The sequence below is a fragment of the Anomaloglossus baeobatrachus genome, chromosome 2, assembly GCF_048569485.1.
Source record: "Anomaloglossus baeobatrachus isolate aAnoBae1 chromosome 2, aAnoBae1.hap1, whole genome shotgun sequence".
Taxonomy (NCBI): domain Eukaryota; kingdom Metazoa; phylum Chordata; class Amphibia; order Anura; family Aromobatidae; genus Anomaloglossus; species Anomaloglossus baeobatrachus.
The window spans coordinates 402,312,935-402,333,699 of NC_134354.1; the positions used below are offsets into that span (position 1 = coordinate 402,312,935).

The 20,765-nt window shown below is 46.2% G+C and overlaps 1 protein-coding gene across 1 annotated transcript; it reads right to left on the reverse strand.

The window, feature by feature from the left end:
• Window positions 1–11,768: 11,768 nt before the first annotated feature.
• PNRC2 (proline rich nuclear receptor coactivator 2) lies at window positions 11,769–19,438 on the reverse strand. The gene is made up of 3 exons (XM_075336102.1): window positions 19,255–19,438; window positions 18,500–18,689; window positions 11,769–14,106 (listed from the first exon to the last, which is right to left on the reverse strand). Exon 3 carries the CDS (start codon window positions 14,086–14,088, stop codon window positions 13,690–13,692), a length of 399 nt encoding a protein of 132 aa, XP_075192217.1. The 5' UTR covers window positions 14,089–14,106; window positions 18,500–18,689; window positions 19,255–19,438; the 3' UTR covers window positions 11,769–13,689.
• Between the last annotated feature and the right edge of the window lie 1,327 nt (window positions 19,439–20,765).

Consider the following 20,765-nt stretch of genomic DNA (forward strand, 5'->3'; position numbering starts at 1 on the left):
AAGGAAAACCATGGTCTGTTGGGGGAAAAGGATACCATCAGGATGACCCTTGCTCGATCTTCCTTAGGACTGTTAGAATAATACATGTGACTCTCTGGACTGAATTGTTCTCACATATAGGCACTTGCCTTTTTCACCTCCATTTCTGCTGCTATTTTGACACACTATATAATATTATTGTATTCATACTTACCTGTGTGGAGATTTATGGCTACATATAGACATTGTTTACTTCTATGAATGATCTTATGTTACATTTTCATGTTATTGTGACACCGATTCATTTATACTTATTTTTAGCATGTGACATGTTTACATTTATACACGATTAACACCTTTTTACTGGTTTTGGGTTTTTGTACCTTACCAGCAAAGCTTGCCTGGTGTCCCCCTTGTTGTCTTCCATCCTTGTACTCTATGTAGTTTCATGCACAATTGGAACCTATTTTTTAATAAAATATATTTTTTATATGGAGGTTGGCACAGGCTTGCATCCCTTTATCTAAATTTGGTCAATTAGATGCTTGCTGCCTCTACGTATGGGTTGTGATATTGCCTTATTAGACTTACTCCCAAATGCAAACTGCAAAAATTTAATTACATAACCATCTTCTAGCAAAATTTAAAACCAAGTGCATGTTGCAGTGACTGCATTGCAATAGCAGATGTGGTATGCTACAGTATGTAAAGGGAAGGTATAAAAAAAACCAAAAAAAAAAACACTGAAAAAAGAAGGGAATTTTGTTTACTTACCGTAAATTCCTTTTCTTCTAGCTCCAATTGGGAGACCCAGACAAATGGGTGTATAGGCTATGCCTCCGGAGGCCGCACAAAGTATTACACTAAAAGTGTAAAGCCCCTCCCCTTCTGCCTATACACCCCCCGTGCTCCCACGGGCTCCTCAGTTTTGGTGCAAAAGCAAGAAGGAGGAAAAAATTATAAACTGGTTGAAAGTAAATTCAATCCGAAGGAATATCGGAGAACTGAAACCATTCAACATGAACAACATGTGTACACAAAAAAACAGGGGCGGGTGCTGGGTCTCCCAATTGGAGCTAGAAGAAAAGGAATTTACGGTAAGTAAACAAAATTCCCTTCTTCTTTGTCGCTCCATTGGGAGACCCAGACAAATGGGACGTCCAAAAGCAGTCCCTGGGTGGGTAAAATAATACCTCGTAATAGAGCCGTAAAACGGCCCCTTCCTACAGGTGGGCAACCGCCGCCTGTAGGACTCGTCTACCTAGGCTGGCATCCGCCGAAGCATAGGTATGCACCTGATAGTGTTTCGTGAAAGTGTGCAGGCTCGACCAGGTAGCCGCCTGACACACCTGCTGAGCCGTAGCCTGGTGCCTCAAAGCCCAGGACGCACCCACGGCTCTGGTAGAATGGGCCTTCAGCCCTGAGGGAACCGGAAGCCCAGCAGAACGGTAAGCTTCGAGAATTGGTTCCTTGATCCACCGAGCCAGGGTTGATTTGGAAGCCTGTGACCCTTTACGCTGGCCAGCGACAAGGACAAAGAGTGCATCTGAGCGGCGCAGGGGCGCCGTACGAGAAATGTAGAGTCTGAGTGCTCTCACCAGATCTAACAAGTGCAAATCCTTTTCACATTGGTGAACTGGATGAGGACAAAAAGAGGGTAAGGAGATATCCTGATTGAGATGAAAGGGGGATACCACCTTAGGGAGGAATTCCGGAACCGGACGCAGAACCACCTTGTCCTGGTGAAACACCAGGAAAGGGGCTTTGCACGACAACGCTGCTAGCTCAGACACTCTCCGAAGTGAAGTGACTGCTACTAGGAAAACCACTTTCTGCGAAAGGCGTGAGAGAGAAATATCTCTCATTGGCTCGAATGGTGGTTTCTGAAGAACCATCAGCACCCTGTTCAGATCCCAGGGTTCTAACGGACGCTTGTAAGGAGGGACGATGTGACAAACCCCCTGCAGGAACGTGCGTACCTGTGGAAGTCTGGCTAGGCGCTTCTGGAAAAACACAGAGAGCGCTGAGACTTGTCCCTTAAGGGAGCCGAGCGACAAACCCTTTTCCAGTCCAGATTGAAGGAAGGACAGAAAAGTGGGCAAGGCAAATGGCCAGGGAGAAAAACCCTGAGCAGAGCACCACGACAGGAAAATTTTCCACGTCCTGTGGTAGATCTTGGCGGACGTTGGTTTCCTAGCCTGTCTCATAGTGGCAATGACCTCTTGAGATAATCCTGAAGACGCTAGGATCCAGGACTCAATGGCCACACAGTCAGGTTGAGGGCCGCAGAATTCAGATGGAAAAACGGCCCTTGAGACAGCAAGTCTGGTCGGTCTGGTAGTGCCCACGGTTGGCCGACCGTGAGATGCCACAGATCCGGGTACCACGACCTCCTCGGCCAGTCTGGAGCGACGAGGATGACGCGGCGGCAGTCGGCCCTGATCTTGCGTAACACTCTGGGCAACAGTGCCAGCGGAGGAAACACATAAGGGAGCTGAAACTGCGACCAATCCTGAACTAAGGCGTCTGCCGCCAGAGCTCTGGGATCTTGAGACCGTGCCATGAACGTCGGTACCTTGTTGTTGTGCCGGGACGCCATTAGGTCGACGTCCGGCATGCCCCAACGGCAACATATCTCCTGAAACACGTCCGGGTGAAGGGACCATTCCCCTGCGTCCATGCCCTGGCGACTGAGAAAGTCTGCTTCCCAGTTTTCTACGCCCGGGATGTGAACTGCGGATATGGTGGAGGCTGTGGCTTCCACCCACAGTAGAATCCGCCGGACTTCCTGGAAGGCTTGACGACTGCGTGTCCCGCCTTGGTGGTTGATGTATGCCACCGCTGTGGAGTTGTCCGACTGAATTCGGATCTGTTTGCCTTCCAGCCACTGCTGGAACGCTTTTAGGGCCAGATACACTGCCCTGATCTCCAGAACATTGATCTGAAGCGAGGACTCTTGCTGAGTCCACGTACCCTGAGCCCTGTGGTGGAGAAAAACTGCTCCCCACCCTGAGAGACTCGCGTCCGTCGTGACCACCGCCCAGGATGGGGGTAGGAAGGATTTCCCCTTCGATAAAGAAGTGGGAAGAAGCCACCACCGAAGGGAAGCTTTGGTTGCCTGAGAGAGGGAGACGTTCCTGTCGAGGGACGTCGGTTTCCTGTCCCATTTGCGTAGGATGTCCCATTGAAGAGGACGCAGGTGAAACTGCGCGAAAGGGACTGCCTCCATTGCTGCCACCATCTTCCCCAGGAAGTGCATGAGGCGCCTCAAGGGGTGTGACTGACCTTGAAGGAGAGATTGCACCCCCGTCTGTAGTGAACGCTGCTTGTTCAGCGGAAGCTTCACTATCGCTGAGAGGGTATGAAACTCCATGCCAAGATATGTCAGCGATTGGGCCGGTGTCAGATTTGACTTTGGAAAATTGACGATCCACCCGAAACTCTGGAGAGTCTCCAGAGTAGCGTCGAGGCTGTGCTGGCATGCCTCTTGGGAGGGAGCCTTGACCAGCAGATCGTCTAAGTAAGGGATCACCGAGTGACCCTGGCAGTGGAGGACCGCGACTACTGTAGCCATGACCTTGGTGAAAACCCGGGGGGCTGTCGCCAGGCCGAACGGCAGTGCCACGAACTGGAGATGTTCGTCTCCCATGGCGAAGCGCAGGAAGCGCTGATGCTCTGGAGCAATCGGAACGTGAAGATAAGCATCTTTGATATCGATCGATGCAAGGAAATCTCCTTGGGACATTGAGGCGATGACGGAGCGGAGGGATTCCATCCGGAACCGCCTGGTCTTTACGTGTTTGTTGAGCAGTTTTAGGTCCAGGACAGGACGGAAAGACCCGTCCTTCTTTGGAACCACAAACAGGTTGGAGTAAAAACCGTTACCCTGTTGCTGAAGAGGCACAGGGATCACCACTCCTTCTACCTTCAGAGTGTCCAACGCCTGCAGAAGAGCATCGGCTCGCTCGGGAGGCGGAGATGTTCTGAAGAATCGAGTCGGAGGACGAGAGCTGAACTCTATCCTGTAACCGTGAGACAGAATGTCTCTCACCCATCGGTCTTTTACCTGTGGCAGCCAGGTGTCGCAAAAGCGGGAGAGCCTGCCACCGACCGAGGATGCGGTGTGAGGGGGCCGAAAGTCATGAGGAAGCCGCCTTGGTAGCGGCACCTCCGGCGGTCTTTTTAGGGCGTGACTTAGACCGCCATGAATCGGAGTTCCTCTGATCCTTCTGAGGCCCTTTGGACGAGGAGAATTGGGCTCTGCCCGTACCCCGAAAGGACCGAAACCTCGACTGTCCCCTCCTCTGTTGGGGTAATTTTGGTTTGGCCTGGGGTAAGGAAGTTTCCTTTCCCTTGGATTGTTTTATGATTTCATCCAATCTCTCACCAAACAAACGGTCGCCAGAAAATGGCAAACCGATTAAGCACTTTTTGGCAATCGAATCTGCCTTCCATTCCCGTAGCCACAAGGCCCTGCGTAATGCCACCGAATTGTCGGCTGCAACCGCCGTACGGCTCGCAGAGACCAGGATAGCATTAATAGCGTAGGACGCAAATGCCGACGTTTGAGAGGTTATGGAAGCCACTTGCGGCGCAGACGTACGTGTGAGTGCGTCAATTTGGGCTTGACCCGCTGAGATAGCTTGGAGTGCCCATACTGCTGCGAATGCTGGAGCGAAAGACGCGCCGATAGCCTCATAGATGGATTTCAACCAGAGCTCCATCTGTCTGGCAGTGGCATCCTTGAGTGAAGCCCCATCTTCAACTGCAACTATGGATCTAGCCGCCAGTCTGGAGATTGGAGGATCCACCTTTGGACACTGAGTCCAGCCCTTGACCACGTCAGGGGGGAAGGGATAACGTGTATCCTTAAGGCGCTTGGAAAAACGCTTATCTGGGCAAACTCTGTGTTTCTGGACTGCGTCTCTGAAGTCGGAGTGATCCAGAAACATACTCGCTGTACGCTTGGGGAACCTGAAACGGAACTTCTCCTGCTGAGAAGCTGACTCCTCTGCTGGAGGAGCTGAGGGAGAAATATCCAACATCTTATTTATGGACGCAATAAGATCATTCACTATGGCGTCCCCATCAGGAGTATCAAGGTTGAGAGCGGCCTCAGGATCAGAATCCTGATAAGCTACCTCCGCTTCATCATACAGAGAGTCATCCCTCTGAGACCCTGAACAATGTGATGAGGTCGAGGGGATTTCCAAGCGAGCTCGCTTAGGCGGTCTGGGACTGCGGTCCGTGTCAGAGACCTCACCCTGGGATCTATGAGACACCCCGGGGAGACATTGTTGTTCCAACTGAGGGGGACTAGGGGGCAGTGATTCCACAGTGCCCATGGTCTGAGATACCGGTCTGGACTGCAAAGCTTCTAGTATTTTAGCCATAGTCTCAGAAAGTCTGTCAGTAAAAACTGCAAACTCCGTCCCTGTCACCTGGACAGTGTTAGCTGGTTGTTCCCCCTGGGCCCCCCTTAGCAGAGGCTCCGGCTGAGTAAGTGCCACAGGGGCCGAACAGAGCATACAATGAGGGTCAGTGGAACCTGCCGGTAGCGAGGTTGTACATGCGGCGCAGGCAGCATAGTAAGCCTGTGTTTTGGCACCCCTGCTTCTTGTGGGCGCCATATTGTTGTCTCCTTTGAGCAACACAACAGGGTATATAGCCAGAAATCAACTGTGCACCATACAGTGTAAAGTATAGCCTGTTAAACATATAACTATAATCACACTTCTGCACATGTGGGGCCAGCACCTCAGGTGCTGCTTACCGCCCGCTTAAAGCGGTTGTGTGGCCACCAGAATCCCTGCCTGGGTCCCCCAGCGCTTGTCTCCCCTCTGCAGCGTCCTAGGAGCTGACAGGAATGGCTGCCGGCGTCCTGAGGAGAGGAGGGAGCCGTGGGCGTGACCCAGAAAGTGCGGGAGCTGGTGCCTCACTGTGCACAGTGAGGGGGGTGGAGTATGTAAAACATGCTCCAGCCCTCAGTGCTGCCGTGCTGTACAGCGTCCCGCCCTTCCCCTGACTGGCAGGGCTGGGGGCGGGAAGAGAAAGAGACTAGGCCCAAAAGCCGGGGACTCGATTTATAAGCGCGGCCGCCGTAAAAGCGCGGCCGGCGCAGAGTCCCCGGCGCACTAACAGTCCCAGCCGCGCCTCAGTAAAAACAATGGCAGCGGCGGTCAGCGCGGTAGTCCCCATACACAAACACACTCAGCGACGCTGCAGTGTATAATGGCACAAACGCGGTCAGCGCCGCAGTCCCCGGTGCACTAGCACACCCAGCAATGCTGGAGTGTTGCTGTGCGCGGTCCCCACGGGGACACAGAGTACCTTAAAGTAGCAGGGTCATGTCCCTGAACGATACCCGGCTCCTATCCAGCAGGCTCCTCAGGAGTTGTGGATGAAGCACGGTCTCAGTGCCTGGAGACCGATAGGATCCCACTTCACCCAGAGCCCTAAGTGGGATGGGGAAGGAAAACAGCATGTGGGCTCCAGCCTCCGTACCCGCAATGGATACCTCAACCTTAACAACACCGCCGACAAGAGTGGGGTGAGAAGGGAGCATGCTGGGGGCCCTATATGGGCCCACTTTTCTTCCATCCGACATAGTCAGCAGCTGCTGCTGACCAATCTGTGGAGCTGTGCGTGCATGTCTGCCTCCTTCGCACAAAGCAAAAAAACTGAGGAGCCCGTGGGAGCACGGGGGGTGTATAGGCAGAAGGGGAGGGGCTTTACACTTTTAGTGTAATACTTTGTGCGGCCTCCGGAGGCATAGCCTATACACCCATTTGTCTGGGTCTCCCAATGGAGCGACAAAGAAATGTAAAGTAATAATGTTTAAATGTTTTGTTTAAATATTATTTTTTTTTTTTTTAATTGTGCAAAATAAAAAAAAATAAATAAATAAAAATATTTGATATTTTCCACTGTTAAACACTAGGGGGAGCAGCTTCTGAACTGAATTTCCACTGTATAAAAAGCTCACGTTACAGCCTGCAGTAAAAGTGGGCAGAGTCTGCTCTCCTGTGTGTGTGTGTGATGGCATGCCTCCCCACTCCTAATCTGACTGTTTACAACAGATAAGAGAATGACATGTAGGGACACAATGCACAGCCATTTTCCTGGTGACCAGAAATGTCTAAAGTGTCACCAAGGACAGCAGGAGTATCACACAGGATAGGATTAGATACACGGCTCTGCAGACAGTATCACACAGGACAGGATTAGATACATGGCTCAGCAGACAGCATCACACAGGACAGGATTAGATACATGGCTCAGCAGACAGCATCACACAGGACAGGATTAGATACAGGGCTCAGCAGACAGCATCACACAGGATAGGATTAGATACACAGTTGTGCAGACAGTATTATACAGGATAGGATTAGATACACAGCCCTGCAGACAGTATCACACAGGAGAGTATTAGATACACGGCTCAGCAGACAGTATCACACCGGACATGATTAGATACACAGCTCAGCAGACATCACACAGGATAGGATTAGATACACAACCCTGCAGACAGTATCACCGGTACACACAGGTACTCACATGCAGTGGCGCACGCACACACACACTCAACCCTGATGGGGACCTTGTGCCACACACACAATCACCCCTGATAGGGACCTTGTGCCACACACACAATCACCCCTGATAGGGACCTTGTGCCACACACACAATCACCCCTGATAGGGACCTTGTGCCACACACACACACACAATCACACACAGCGGGCAGAGCGGGGACTTGGGAGAACGGAGGGAGGGGGGTGTCATTGGAGACTGTAATGGCGTGGGGGGGGGGGGGGGGAGGGGCAGCGGCAGTAGCTGAGGCAGAGCAGGGGCTGGGGAGAACGGAGGGATGGGATGTCATCGGAGACAGTAACGAGGGGAGGGAAGGCGGCCCGTACTCACACATCCCGGCGGTTGACAGGGGTAAAGTGGAGCAAACAGCACACGCTGTGAGCTCCACAATAATGGCGCTGAACTCCTCCCTCTGTTGTGTTCTGGACAGCCCAGGGGGCGCATCCAGTTCACAGCAGACGCCCACTGTAACGTACTTCATGGGGTCGGAGCCCGACTATCAGTCTATGCACAGGGGCTGCCATAAAGGAAGGAGTTGCTGTCGTTACACACACGGCAAATCCAGCATGGCAGCCCCCAGTAAAATAAGAATTAAATAAAAACTAAATAAGCTGCGATTTTCATTTTGTATTAGAAATATTTTATTTCATAATCACTATTTTTAATACAAAAATAAAAAACCGCGATACCTTCCCTTTAAGTACATGAATTTTCAACTGCGTGGATGCTACATAAAATAGTGGTACTTAGCAAATAGTTTGCTAAAACATTATAGACCCATCAGCTAACAAAACAGTTTAAATTTGTGGGTGCAAGCCCTGAAGAGGCAAATCTGTTAGTGTAGATTCCCACGTACAGGGGTTCACCTTGTGATCAGAAGATAAACTGATCAAAGCTTACAGGACTAGGTACCTTAATATAAGTATAGTCTACAGTGTGTCCACTGCCATCAACTTGAGACCGGTGGCAGCTATAGGCATAGAAGTGGTGTCTAGGCATAGTAAAGTATGTAACTCCGTTTTTTCCACCAGATTGTGCTATAGGTGGTTTCATTTCATCTTCAGGATGTAGATAGCTGTGAATACAGGGGTTGAGGATGGAGCCGCCGGCTCCTTCTTCCATCAGTGTGTGACTGACACAGCAGATGCGAATATGTCACTTCATTGCATCTGCTGTGCAGAGAGGCTGCACTGGAGACCAGAGCAGAACATCGGGGGACCGGGAGTGAGATGTGTGGCTGTATATAGGAGGGCTATGTAGAGCTCATACCGAATATAGGGAGGCTATGAGAGGGCTCATACCATATATAGAGGGTTAAGTGTGGACTCCTACTGTATATGGGTAGCCTACTTGGGAGCTTAACCTGTATATATAGGGAGCCTTACACTGTGTATAAGAATACTTAGGGCTATACAGTGACATGTTTCACACAAAAAAAGCTCTCCCAAAAGTTGCGACAATATCTGTGCAACTTGCCATCATGTGATTTTAGAACACACACACACTAATATATATATATATATATATATATATATATATATATATAAACACATTTTGAAGTGTTGCGGTTGCAATACCACAGCAAACCATTAGAGGCAATGTCACACTGATTTCAATATAGCTTGACATAAGTGTCAAAGATGTTATTACCCCTTAGTTTTATTGTGGCCCTTAGGCATCCCTGTTTTAGGTTAAAGTCTTATTTATGTTAAAAGTATTAATTTTAAGAATCTGTTTCTCCATTATCTTAATTTGTTATGGATGCCTCATTTGGCAATGGAATGGTGCAAAAGACAAAATAGGCTATATTCACATAGAATACTTTTTTTGTGCAAAAATGGAATTCATGCACCCAAACTCTTACTTAACAAATCCCATCCAGTTCAAGTCTCCAACATAAAACCACAAGACAAATTTGGGGGGGAAGAAAGCTTGTTTTATTTATTTTTAACCAATTTTTTTTGTTACTTGAAATTTATAAGCCAATTCAATTTGGGCATTTTGAAACAGAACTATGGAGTAGAGGGAATACGTAAACCTAATTATATGCCAATTATTTTTCTCCATAGTTCGTATAACTATAAATGCTGCTGACACATTCTTCATGTATAAATAGATGAATTTTACATACAAGTCACATTGTAACAATTTCCAAAATAAGTGAATACAGCACAGCAGTATTCAAGAAATGCTTGCCCATTACAAATAAACAGGAAAAAATAAATCCAGATTGCTAAATCATTTGATGCTTGCTCTTGGGATGGAAATGTACTTTGCTATTAAAGCAGTCTTAGCAGTACTGATTAGCAGACAGCCGTCTGCCATTGAAATGTAAGATTGTCAGTATTAAAGCTTTACAGTGCGCATACTCTTACAGGAACAAAAAGCACGTCTCATGAAACACAATTTACTGCAAAATTGGGTCACACTTTCATAGCACTATTACACGTAAAGAAGTCCCTAATGTGGAGGCAGTCAACTAGCAGCTAACGTGCCATTCTACATCTTCTCAGGCCATTGGAATTTATTTTTCTATTAAAAATAAAAAAAAAAAGTTATGGATTGCACAGTAAACTGTCTCCATTGCAGAATTAAAAATGGACTATGAGATAAACGGAGTCTAAGTGCAATACAGAAGGTACAAAGAATAAAAAGTGCAAGAAGTGCCACATTTGTAGGCACAATTACTTGGTTAACTATTTCCAATTAAAGCATTGTAAATGTAATACTGTTGCCACTTTTAAAAATACAAATCAGTCTCAGCCATGTAAGGGTATGGGTACACGATCAGTGTTACCAGCATTTTGGAAGCAGAGTATTTTTGCTGCATCCAAAACACTGACAATATGGATCGTGTACACAGACCCCAAGAAAACCCTTTGACCTGGCACAGTGCGTTTCCCATTAGATCGCTTCCTGTTTTGAATAAGAACCATACAAAAAAAATTTCCAGTCATAACTCTGCAATGGACACATTTCAGGATCAAGCCCCAGATTCATCATTTGCACTTGTTTTTAGTTTTTTTTCCCCCCTTTTGAGTTAGGCCCTGTGCGCACACTGCATTTTTACCCGCATGAGATATTGGTGCGTTTTGTGAACGCAAGTGCGCTAATCTTTCAGACTCGAAATTTCTTACGCACAGGGCCTTAATGTCATTTCTTGCACCAAATTCTTAAAAACTGCATGTGGGTTGATGACTTTTGCACACAAACCTCAAAAGGTTTTATTTGCAAAAAGTTGCATACTTTAGAATTTCTAAAAATGTCACATTAAATTTCAGATTTTACAGGACTGGAGTAGACTAATGCAATATTTTGAAAAGTCTCATCTGAATTAGGTCTCTTTCACATCTCCATGCAAATCACTCAGATCGCAATGCAGACTGGCTGCGGCTCTCCCGTCCTGAGCCTGACGGCTGCAGATATTTCTATGACGCTATCACACTCCAGTCAGGAGAGACGTGGCCAATCTGTGCACTGTGATCCAACATCAGACTGAATTGCATTGATGTGGGAGAGAGCCTTTAAAAGGTGTAAACAAAGTCACTATTAAAACCATTTCTGCGAACTGGGGGAGGGGGGCACAATGATGAACTGAGGCCTGCCCAAGCATGTATATTACAATTCACAGTCCACATATATAAAACATGTTACAAAGTCTTTTGTAAACTGACATGATCCGGTAAAAGACATTTAGCATAATTGTGGATATAACTGGACAATATAACGCAAAGTGCTATTCTCACATGTGAAATTACAGTCCATCAAACCTCAAATATTCTAGAAGGATATCAATTTTAGACAAGCAGTTATTTCAAAGGAATGTCCAGTCTTTTGATAACAGGAATCCAAGTTGTCAAAGAGGTAAGGCAGTTGTTGAAAGTATAAGAGCATTCAAGTTGGGCTTTGTGTTATTCCACCTTCACAAATGTAATAAAAAAAAAAAATTCATAGGATCAAAAATCCAAAATTTGGATAATGGAATACTCCCAAGTAATGGAATGAAGGCCCACACAGTGCAATTCATGTTTAGTTCATGCAATCTGAGCAACATTTCATATATACTCATTTACTATAACATCTATTTACAGCTTTGAGGCAGAGCAGTGGGAGTACTCGGCCTACAAAATAGAAAAATACATCTATTTATACAAAAACAATGTGTTGCCATCAGATCTGAGCAGCTGTTTTGTTTAGTTTTTTTTTTTTTTAGTTTTTTTAATTTTATATGTATAAAATAATTAAATGCTTCATTTGCACCAATCCCACTACAGAACCAGTTACAATTGATAACACGAGAACGTGTATGTATTTATACTGGCACTTTGTGCAAAGGCTACGGACACACACACACTGTGTTCTCTTAACAAAATATTCAATATTTGAAGCCATGGCTTATGCATGACTACATTCAGCAGTTTGTACTAAAAAATACTTTATCTCCGCAGACTTTCCTGCTTTCATTTACATATGCTACAACTTTTACAGGTATTTACAGAACTGTTAAATTCTGGTAACTATAAGCTAGCCTAAAGATAATTGCAGAGTAGCAACAAAGGCCATCACTGTAAGGGTGGGGGAGGGGGAGACAGGAAAACAAGTTATAGGTCTCTCACAATTACACTGAAAAAAAATATGGGTAATCAAAACTGGGATTTCAGGATGGTTATAAAGACGCACATCATTATGCTGTCCATACCGCACATACTGAAATCAGAGCCAGCTGTAAAACGTGGGGTGGGGGTAATTCAGCTAAATTTTACACCGATTTCTAGAAAATCTTTTGGCTAGTGGTCACCGCTCCACAAACTCCTACCCGTTTTTAGAGAAATGGTAAGACTAATACAAAGATTAAATGGATTTGATACATCCCGTCAACCCGCCTCTGAGTTTATTGGAAGAATGAATGTCTCAACATTAGAAATGCTAAAACGAGCCCTAAACCTGAAAAACAGACCAATATCACTATAAAAATACATCAATAGATCATATTAGCAACACTGTGCTTATATGGTCTATTTCAGGTTCAGCACTCTTTCATTAATTTAAAAATGACAGAAAATAAAATTGTTTGCATGTATTGGATATAGTAAATAAAGTGACAGTCTCCAAAGACACACAACCAACATGGGTGTTCATTAAAAAGGAGGAAACTGGGATGGTGGTGCAAAAGCAGTAATGAGAGAGCACTACCATGCTCAGTACAACAAATGAGCAGGTCGGACACTTGGATGGGCTTCTGTACCAAGTATAATGGAAGTCAATGGGAAACTAGCAATGCTTACATTTTCAATGGACTTCCATTATACTCTATACACAAGCCGAGCCCGTCCAAGTGTCTGACCTTCTTGTTTTGAGTACTGAACACCTAAGCATGTTAGTGCTCGCTCATCACTAGTAGTGAGAGGTACTAAAAAGAGGGGGAAGGTGGTACAACCAGAATGAGGGATGGCACGATAAATAGAAATGAGGGGAAAAAAAAAAAAAAAAAAATATATAACTTTGGCAGTGCAAACATGCAGTTCAATTGGCACATATTCAAATAGACTCATACTTGCTCAGCAGACAAGTGATGGCAGGACAAGCCTAAAACTGGAGAGGGGAAGAGACAGCCATGGTTTGAAAATGTAAGTCACATTGACGTGGATAGGCAAGATTAATCCTTTTATACTAGATTAATACAACCTATACAAATGAGAAAAGAAAAAAAAAAAAAATTTGATTTAAAGTCATCCCTGCAGACCCTACAGAATATGCAAAACAGTGAAGCTCATATGAAGGCTAGCTGGGCAGTGCTACTCATTCCCTGCCAGCGTTCCATGGATTCACAGTTTTATGTCAAGTGCAAAGTATTGCATGAACATAGATTGAGTAGACTAACAAGTTCATTGAGATATGCTCAAAATATGCTGAAGAAAAAAATAAAAAAAGTGCATCCCATGCAGAAGTCTTCACAGAAGTTTCTCCAGATCGTTCAGTCTTGCTCCGAGCTTAGGCAGAGCAAGTCCATATTCGTTTATGTGCCTAATGATACAATAGAAAAATACAAATAGAAGTGACAGTCTTTATGCTACTCTGCAATTGTCTGTAAATGCTGTACTGATTTGGTCCAAGCTGCTCAGGCCTGGACCTTCAGCAGCGTTTTAAGCTGGAAGGACATAAACTCTTTATCGGCAGGATTACAAGACAAATGTACCCAGTGGCTTGGAGGTTTTGGAAGAACACTTGGTGATGGTGGCTCACTAAATTTGGCACCAGCATAATTCTGGTTATTCAAGAGGTTATTGGATCCATATAAACCAGAATTCCAGTTCTGGTTTGAAGACCGGTTATTATTGTTGATGCCCCTGTTCTGCATGGCCTGCCATGCCAGTCCAGCTTGACCACGACCTCTGTCTTTACTATGAGACGTATTCAGGTTATTGTTGCGTTCTAATAATGTCTGCCGGTTGTTCTGTTTGCCAACACTAGGTCTGTGCTGATGAACAGGAATGTTGCATCGTTCACCTCCACCCATCTTCAAAATTTATGTCACCTAAAAAACAAGAAAATGGCCATGTCAGCATAAAAAAAAAAACAAAAAAAAAACCACACCATAAACAAAGTACAAATACACCATCTAATCTTATGGGATACTTCATCATGCCTGACCCTAGAGGTCACACCATGTAGAAATTGAGGCAACTTATGACAATTTTAAGTCATTATATATTTTAGCCTATATAACGCAGCATAGATCAATAAACGGGAGGTGGATGCATTCTGTATTTCCCATACATCAGTTGTCTGCCATGACCAACTTCATCCAATACAGCTCCCCTACATTTCCCATCAGGTCTCTAGCTGTGCAGTGGCAGCCAGCGCTCAGCCTCATGACAATACACTTGTGCTGTCGACGTCTAACCAAATGCAAGTGACAGATTAGTTCCATGTCTTTGTGAGGCAGTATCAGCCTGTCTTCTCCATCTGACTAAGGCTGCTTTCACACATCCGGTTTGAGCAGTGCAGCTCAATCAGACTGTGAAACCTATGCAACAGATGCGATGAAAACACCGCATCCTTTGCATACGGTTTTTTTTTTTGTTACATGCGGCCCGTCCGGTTTTTGCCGCATGCATAGGAAAATGCGCCGCATCGGCTGGATGCGGCGCGATGCGCTTTTTTTGCCGCACCAAAAAACGTGCCAGGCAGCGTTCCATCCAGCCGCCGCATCGGCTAAATCTGCCGCATGCGACAAAAAACGGACCGATCGCAAGCCCATGCGGCACAAATGTTAGTCTATGCAAAAAAAAAAAAAAAAAAAAAAGGAAAAACCGGAGGTGTGAAAGCAGCCTCATGGACTCCTTCTGGAAAGCAGGGAAGAGAATTGTGACTCCCTATCTCATAAGCAGATACTGGGATCTCAGCTCTCTGATATACCATATCAGTATGAGTCAGGGGAGCCATATAACCACAGCCAATCATTGCAGGATTTCACATACACTATAGTGCACCCTTGAATCTTAGAAGGCAGAAATGATAACTTCAGCAGTACCCAATATACAGAGTCACAAGGAGGAACGGAGCCAGATGGGATTTAATAGGAGATGGTATCACTTTAGGCATTCTAACATAGGCTACAGCTAGTATTTCTTTGTTTCCTAAGGGTACCTTCACACTTTAGCGATGCAGCAGCGATCCGACCAGGTCAGGATCGCTGCTACATGGTCGCTGGTGAGCTGTCAAACAGGCAGATCTCACCAGCGACCAGCCCCCAGCCAGCAGCGACGTGCAAGCGACGCTGCGCTTGCACGGAGCCGGCGTCTGGAAGCTGCGGACACTGGTAACTAAGGTAAACATCGGGTATGGTTACCCGATGTTTACATTAGTTACCAGCGCACACCGCTTAGCTGTGTGCAGGGAGCAGGGAGCCGCGCACACTGAGCGCTGGCTCCTTGCTCTCCTAGCTACAGTACACATCGGGTTAATTAACCCGATGTGTACAGCAGCTACATGTGCAGAGAGCAGGGAGCCGCGCACACTGCTTAGCGCTGGCTCCTTGCTCTCCTAGCTACAGTACACATCGGGTTAATTAACCCGATGTGTAATGCAGCTACATGTGCAGAGAGCCGGAGCCGGCAGCACAGGCAGCGTGAGAGCGGCGGAGGCTGGTAACTAAGGTAAATATCGGGTAACCACCTTGGTTACCCGATGTTTATCTTGGTTACAGCTTACCGCAGCTGCCAGACGCCGGCTCCTGCTCCCCTGCTCGCTTCATTCGTCGCTCTCTCGCTGTCACACACAGCGATCTGTGTGTCACAGTGGGAGAGCGCCTTTGAAGAAAACGAACCAGGGCTGTGTGTAACGAGCAGCGATCTCGTAGCAGGGGCCAGATCGCTGCTCAGTGTCACACACAGCGAGATCGCTAATGAGGTCACTGCTGCGTCACAAAAAGCGTGACTCAGCAGCGATCTCGGCAGCGAGCTCGCTGTGTGTGAAGCACCCCTAACAACCACTTATTTTATGTTGGGGCGGCAAATGATTCTCCATGTTAGTACAATTACTCAGATACCAAAAGGTATTTTAACAACTAAATAATCATTGTAAACATCTCTAAGTTATTACAATGGGATGGGGTAGTACTCCCAGTAAATGAGTATTCAGCACTCCTGATATGAAATGGGACTGATTCCTGTAGAAGTGGTACCATTTCTCCAGGGATCAGCTCCATTTCCATGCACATATTGACTCATTTCTACCGCACCAAAGGTCTACTAATAATTAGATCTCGCTCATCAATCATGTATTGCTGTGCTCAGAAATGTCCGATCCATCAAAATATAAAATTAATCTGATCAGTACACATCGTATTAAACGTTAAAAACGCAGTAACAGGAGAGCAAAACATGCATTATCCAAAAATTGTATAATGAAGAAAAATGCCAGCACAAGACAAAAAAAATAAATAAATAAATAAATAAATAAATAAATAAAATATTATTAAGTCACTGAGCCTCAGATCCCGAAAAATTACAACACTGCAGGTCTTGGGAAATCGCAAATTTGTATTTTATTTATTTTTTTTTTTTTAAATACAAATCTTCTGAATTTGTTTTTTCCGCTATTTAGATAAAGTTAAACTACATGTTGGTTATCTACGAACTTGTACTGACCTGGGGAATCATATTGCAGAGTCAAAAACAAGAAAAAATAAATAAATAAATAAATAAAAAACACCTACACTATCACATGTGAATGAACCCTTACATAGCTGTCAATGCACTGTGCCAACATTAACGTTATACTGGCTATGAAGCTCTGTCGAATTGATGGCACAATAAAAGTGAGGAAAATAAATCAGAATTAGTTTTATTTGTAACGAGCACAGAAGTGTTACACTTAATCATCTCAGAGTAAATGAAATGTAATAATTCGTGAAACCTGTTTATATATTTATGTTCTTAGGTTTCTATTAAATTTGTATTCTGGTAGGAGCAGTTCACCTTGAGGTAGTGAGTGAGTGTTTTTCAATTAGAAAATGTAATTTATACATAACACATCTGTAGGTGATATATCTATTTTCTTTAAAGGGAAGGGGTCGTCCAAAAGAAAAAAAAAAAAAAAATCAATAACTGAAAAAAATGTAAAGTATTAATGTTTTGTTTAAATATTATTTGTTTAATTGAGCAAAATATAAAAAAAAAATTAAAATTAAATTTTGAGATTTTCCACTGTTAAACACTAGGGGGAGCTGTTGCTGAAATCCTACAGAAATCCCACTGTAGAAATAGCCTGGATTACAGCTGCAGTAAAAGTGGGCAGAATCTGCTCTCCTTTGTGTGATGTCACCTCCCCCTCCCAATCTGGGTGTTTCCAAGGGATAACAGGGAATGATATGTAGGGACACAGTGCGGAGCCATTTTGTTGGTGACCAGAAATGTCTAAAAGTGTCACCAAGGACGAGTATCACAAAGGACAGGATTAGATACACAGCTCTGCAGACAGTATCATCGGTACACACAGGCCAAACAGGTGGGGGGGGGGGGGGGGTGTTGAGCGAGCGCGGAGTGATATTGGAGACTGTCGCAGCGGCGGTGGTGGGGAGGGGCGCCGGTACTCACATGCAGAGACACACACGGCGCGGGGACTGGGTAGAGCGGAGGAAGGGGGTGTTATTGGAGACGGTAATGGAGAGGGGGAGGCAGTGGTAGTGGGGGGTGTCTTTGGAGACAGACAGAAACGGCGGGAGGGGCGACGGCAGCAGTAGGGGAGGGGGGGTGAGCGCGCAAGGGTGGGTAGAGTGGAGGAAGGGGGATGTCATTGGATACGGTAACGGGGGTGGGGGGGGGGGGGGAAGATAGGGGAGGCGGCCCTGCACCCCGAACTCACACATCCCAGCGGTTGACAGGGGAGGGGTAAAGTGGAGCAAAACAGCATACGCCATGAGATCCACAATGATGGCGCCTCCCTCTGCCGTGATCTGGACAGCCCAGGGGGGACATCCAGGTCACAGCAGACGCCTACTCTAACGTTACTAAGTGGGGTCGGATCCCGACCACTGTTCTCTATGCACAGGGGCTGCCATAAAAGGAGTGAGTAACTGTCGTTACACACAGCAAATCCATCATTGCAGCCCCCAGTAAAATTACAAATAAAAACTAAATAAGCAGTGATTTTAATTTTGTATTAAATATACTTGATTTCATAATCACTAGTTTTAATACAAAAATAAAAAAACGCAACACCCTTCTTTATGTATGGTCATTACTCCCAAAAAGAAACAAACCACCACAAGTATGATTTACATAGTACCAGGCACTAGTGGTATAGCCAAGTACAGGAAGAGAAGGGTGACGACACTGGAGGAACAATCTCCAGTACAGCGTTACTAATAAATTACCCTATCCCCGTCCGCCATAACCTCTCCGTAGACAGTCTCGAGTATTTACCTTGCAGCAGATCCGTCTATTGCCTCCACTCCTTTTCTCGATCTCAGATGCGATAAGGACTGTGTTACCCTCGGTGATCCACACTTCCACTTGCCAGACTGGTTTTTCATGGGCCAGTAAAGATCCAAAACCAACATGAATCCCCTTGGCAGAAAGCTGCTGGGGATATTGAGAACTGAAGTCTATACAGCTGTTTTAAAAAAGAAGAAAAACAAAACGTCATCAATAAGGAGGAGGAGCGAGGGGCAGTGTACACAATACAGGCACAGAATGCCACCATGAACTAAGCCAACAGCCGGGCTCTCCCGACCACCCATATACAGCACGGACAAAACATCTGCTGTCACTTTAAGAGAAAACAAACAAAGATGGTTCCACCTGGGTAGACAGTGACCACGTAGCCTGCTCAGCTGTATGACTGTTTGGGGTAAAGCTGTGACCCTTATGTATATGCTGTATATGTATATACCAGCAACAATGTATAAAAATAAAACAAAAACAGGAGAAGAAAAAAAACAAAAAAAAAAAACCCCTACACAACCCACCATGAGTGTCTATAAATGGCATTTCCCGCCCCGCCCTCTATCAGCTCCCAGCACAACAATGGGGCACACAGCTCCCAATAAGCCGGTGGCCCCCGGGGTCCCGTTAGGGAAGTTCGGGCTGAAAGCTGAGGGTGACGTAAGCGACGCAGGGGAACAAAGAAGTAGAGCGCAGCCAGCTGAACATGGCGACCGAGGAAGGCAGGAACTTACCAAGACTTCTTCCACAACAGCAGCGGCTCCTCGCCTGTGTCCCCTCTGTGGTGACGCCCCACTGCCGCTCACTCTCGGTACCGGTTCAGTAGCTCCACAGTACGGTGCAGGTTCCGCTCAGCTCCTCTCACTCGCCCTCTTCACGTCCAACTCACAACTCTCTGCGCGACCTTCCCAGCTAAGTAAGGGGAAAAAAAATGGAGTGTTGCCTCCGCCTTACTTGCGCCTCAACCAATGAGAGAGAGCTGGGACTTGCGGCCAGCCAATCAGAACGCTTTGTCCCGTGAGTGGCGCCTGTTGCAGTGCGGATCCGGACTTCTGCTCGCTGGCTCCTCCTCCTGTTTCCATTTCGTGTCTTGTTATTGTGTGAGGGGGAGGGGATGAAAGCAAAACAAAGTCTGGAGACAGAACTTGCTCGCGGTTGCGAAATTTGCCTGGAAACAAGAAGAAGTGGGTCCGGTTAGAAGCGAAACGCGAGCTTAGGGTGCTGTAATTTTGGGGTGTCCTATATGAGAAGTTACTGAGAGCTTTCTATATCATAATGGTATGAGGAGGGAGACATGAACCTGATAATGGAGTGCTGACAGAACAGTGCTTTGTAATATAATACAAGCCCCAGAGCTTCACATCGAAGTCTGAAGTAAATTCACCTCACAAACGAGGAGTGAAGGCAAAAGCTTACACTCTATAAGTATTTGGGAAGACATTATTTTTTTAGAACTTGTCTCACCAAAGAGAAAATGAAACATGACAGTCTCTATTGAAGCCGCTCGAGCTTTCCTTTGACTTCCATTATATTCGGTACATGAGTCGAGCCAGTCCGAGGGTCTGACTGCTCATTACGAGCACCGATCACCCGAGTATGATAGTGCTCACTTATCACTACTCATTACAGGCATGGTAGTGCTCGCTCATCACTATTCGTTATGAGTACCAAGCACGTGAGCATAGTAGTGCTCGCTTATCACTTTTCCTTATGAGTACCGAACATGGTAGAGCTCGCTCATCACTGCTCTTTCCGAGCATGGTAGAGCTCGCTCATCACTGCTCTTTCCGAGCATGGTAGAGCTCGCTCATTACTGCTCTTTCCGAGCATGGTAGAGCTCGCTCATTACCGCTCTTTCCGAGCATGGTAGAGCTCGCTCATCACTGCTCTTTCTGAGCATGGTAGAGCTCGCTCATTACCGCTCTTTCCGAGCATGGTAGAACTCGCTCATCACTGCTCTTTCCAAGCATGGTAGAGCTCGCTCAGCCCTGCTCTTTCCGAGCATGGTAGAGCTCGCTCATCACTGCTCTTTCCGAGCATGGTAGAGCTCACTCATCACTGCTCTTTCCGAGCATGGTAGAGCTCGCTCATCACTGCTCTTTCCGAGCATGGTAGAGCTCGCTCATCACTGCTCTTTCCGAGCATGGTAGAGCTCGCTCATCACTGCTCTTTCCGAGCATGGTAGAGCTCGCTCATCACTGCTCTTTCCGAGCATGGTAGAGCTCGCTCATCACTGCTCTTTCCA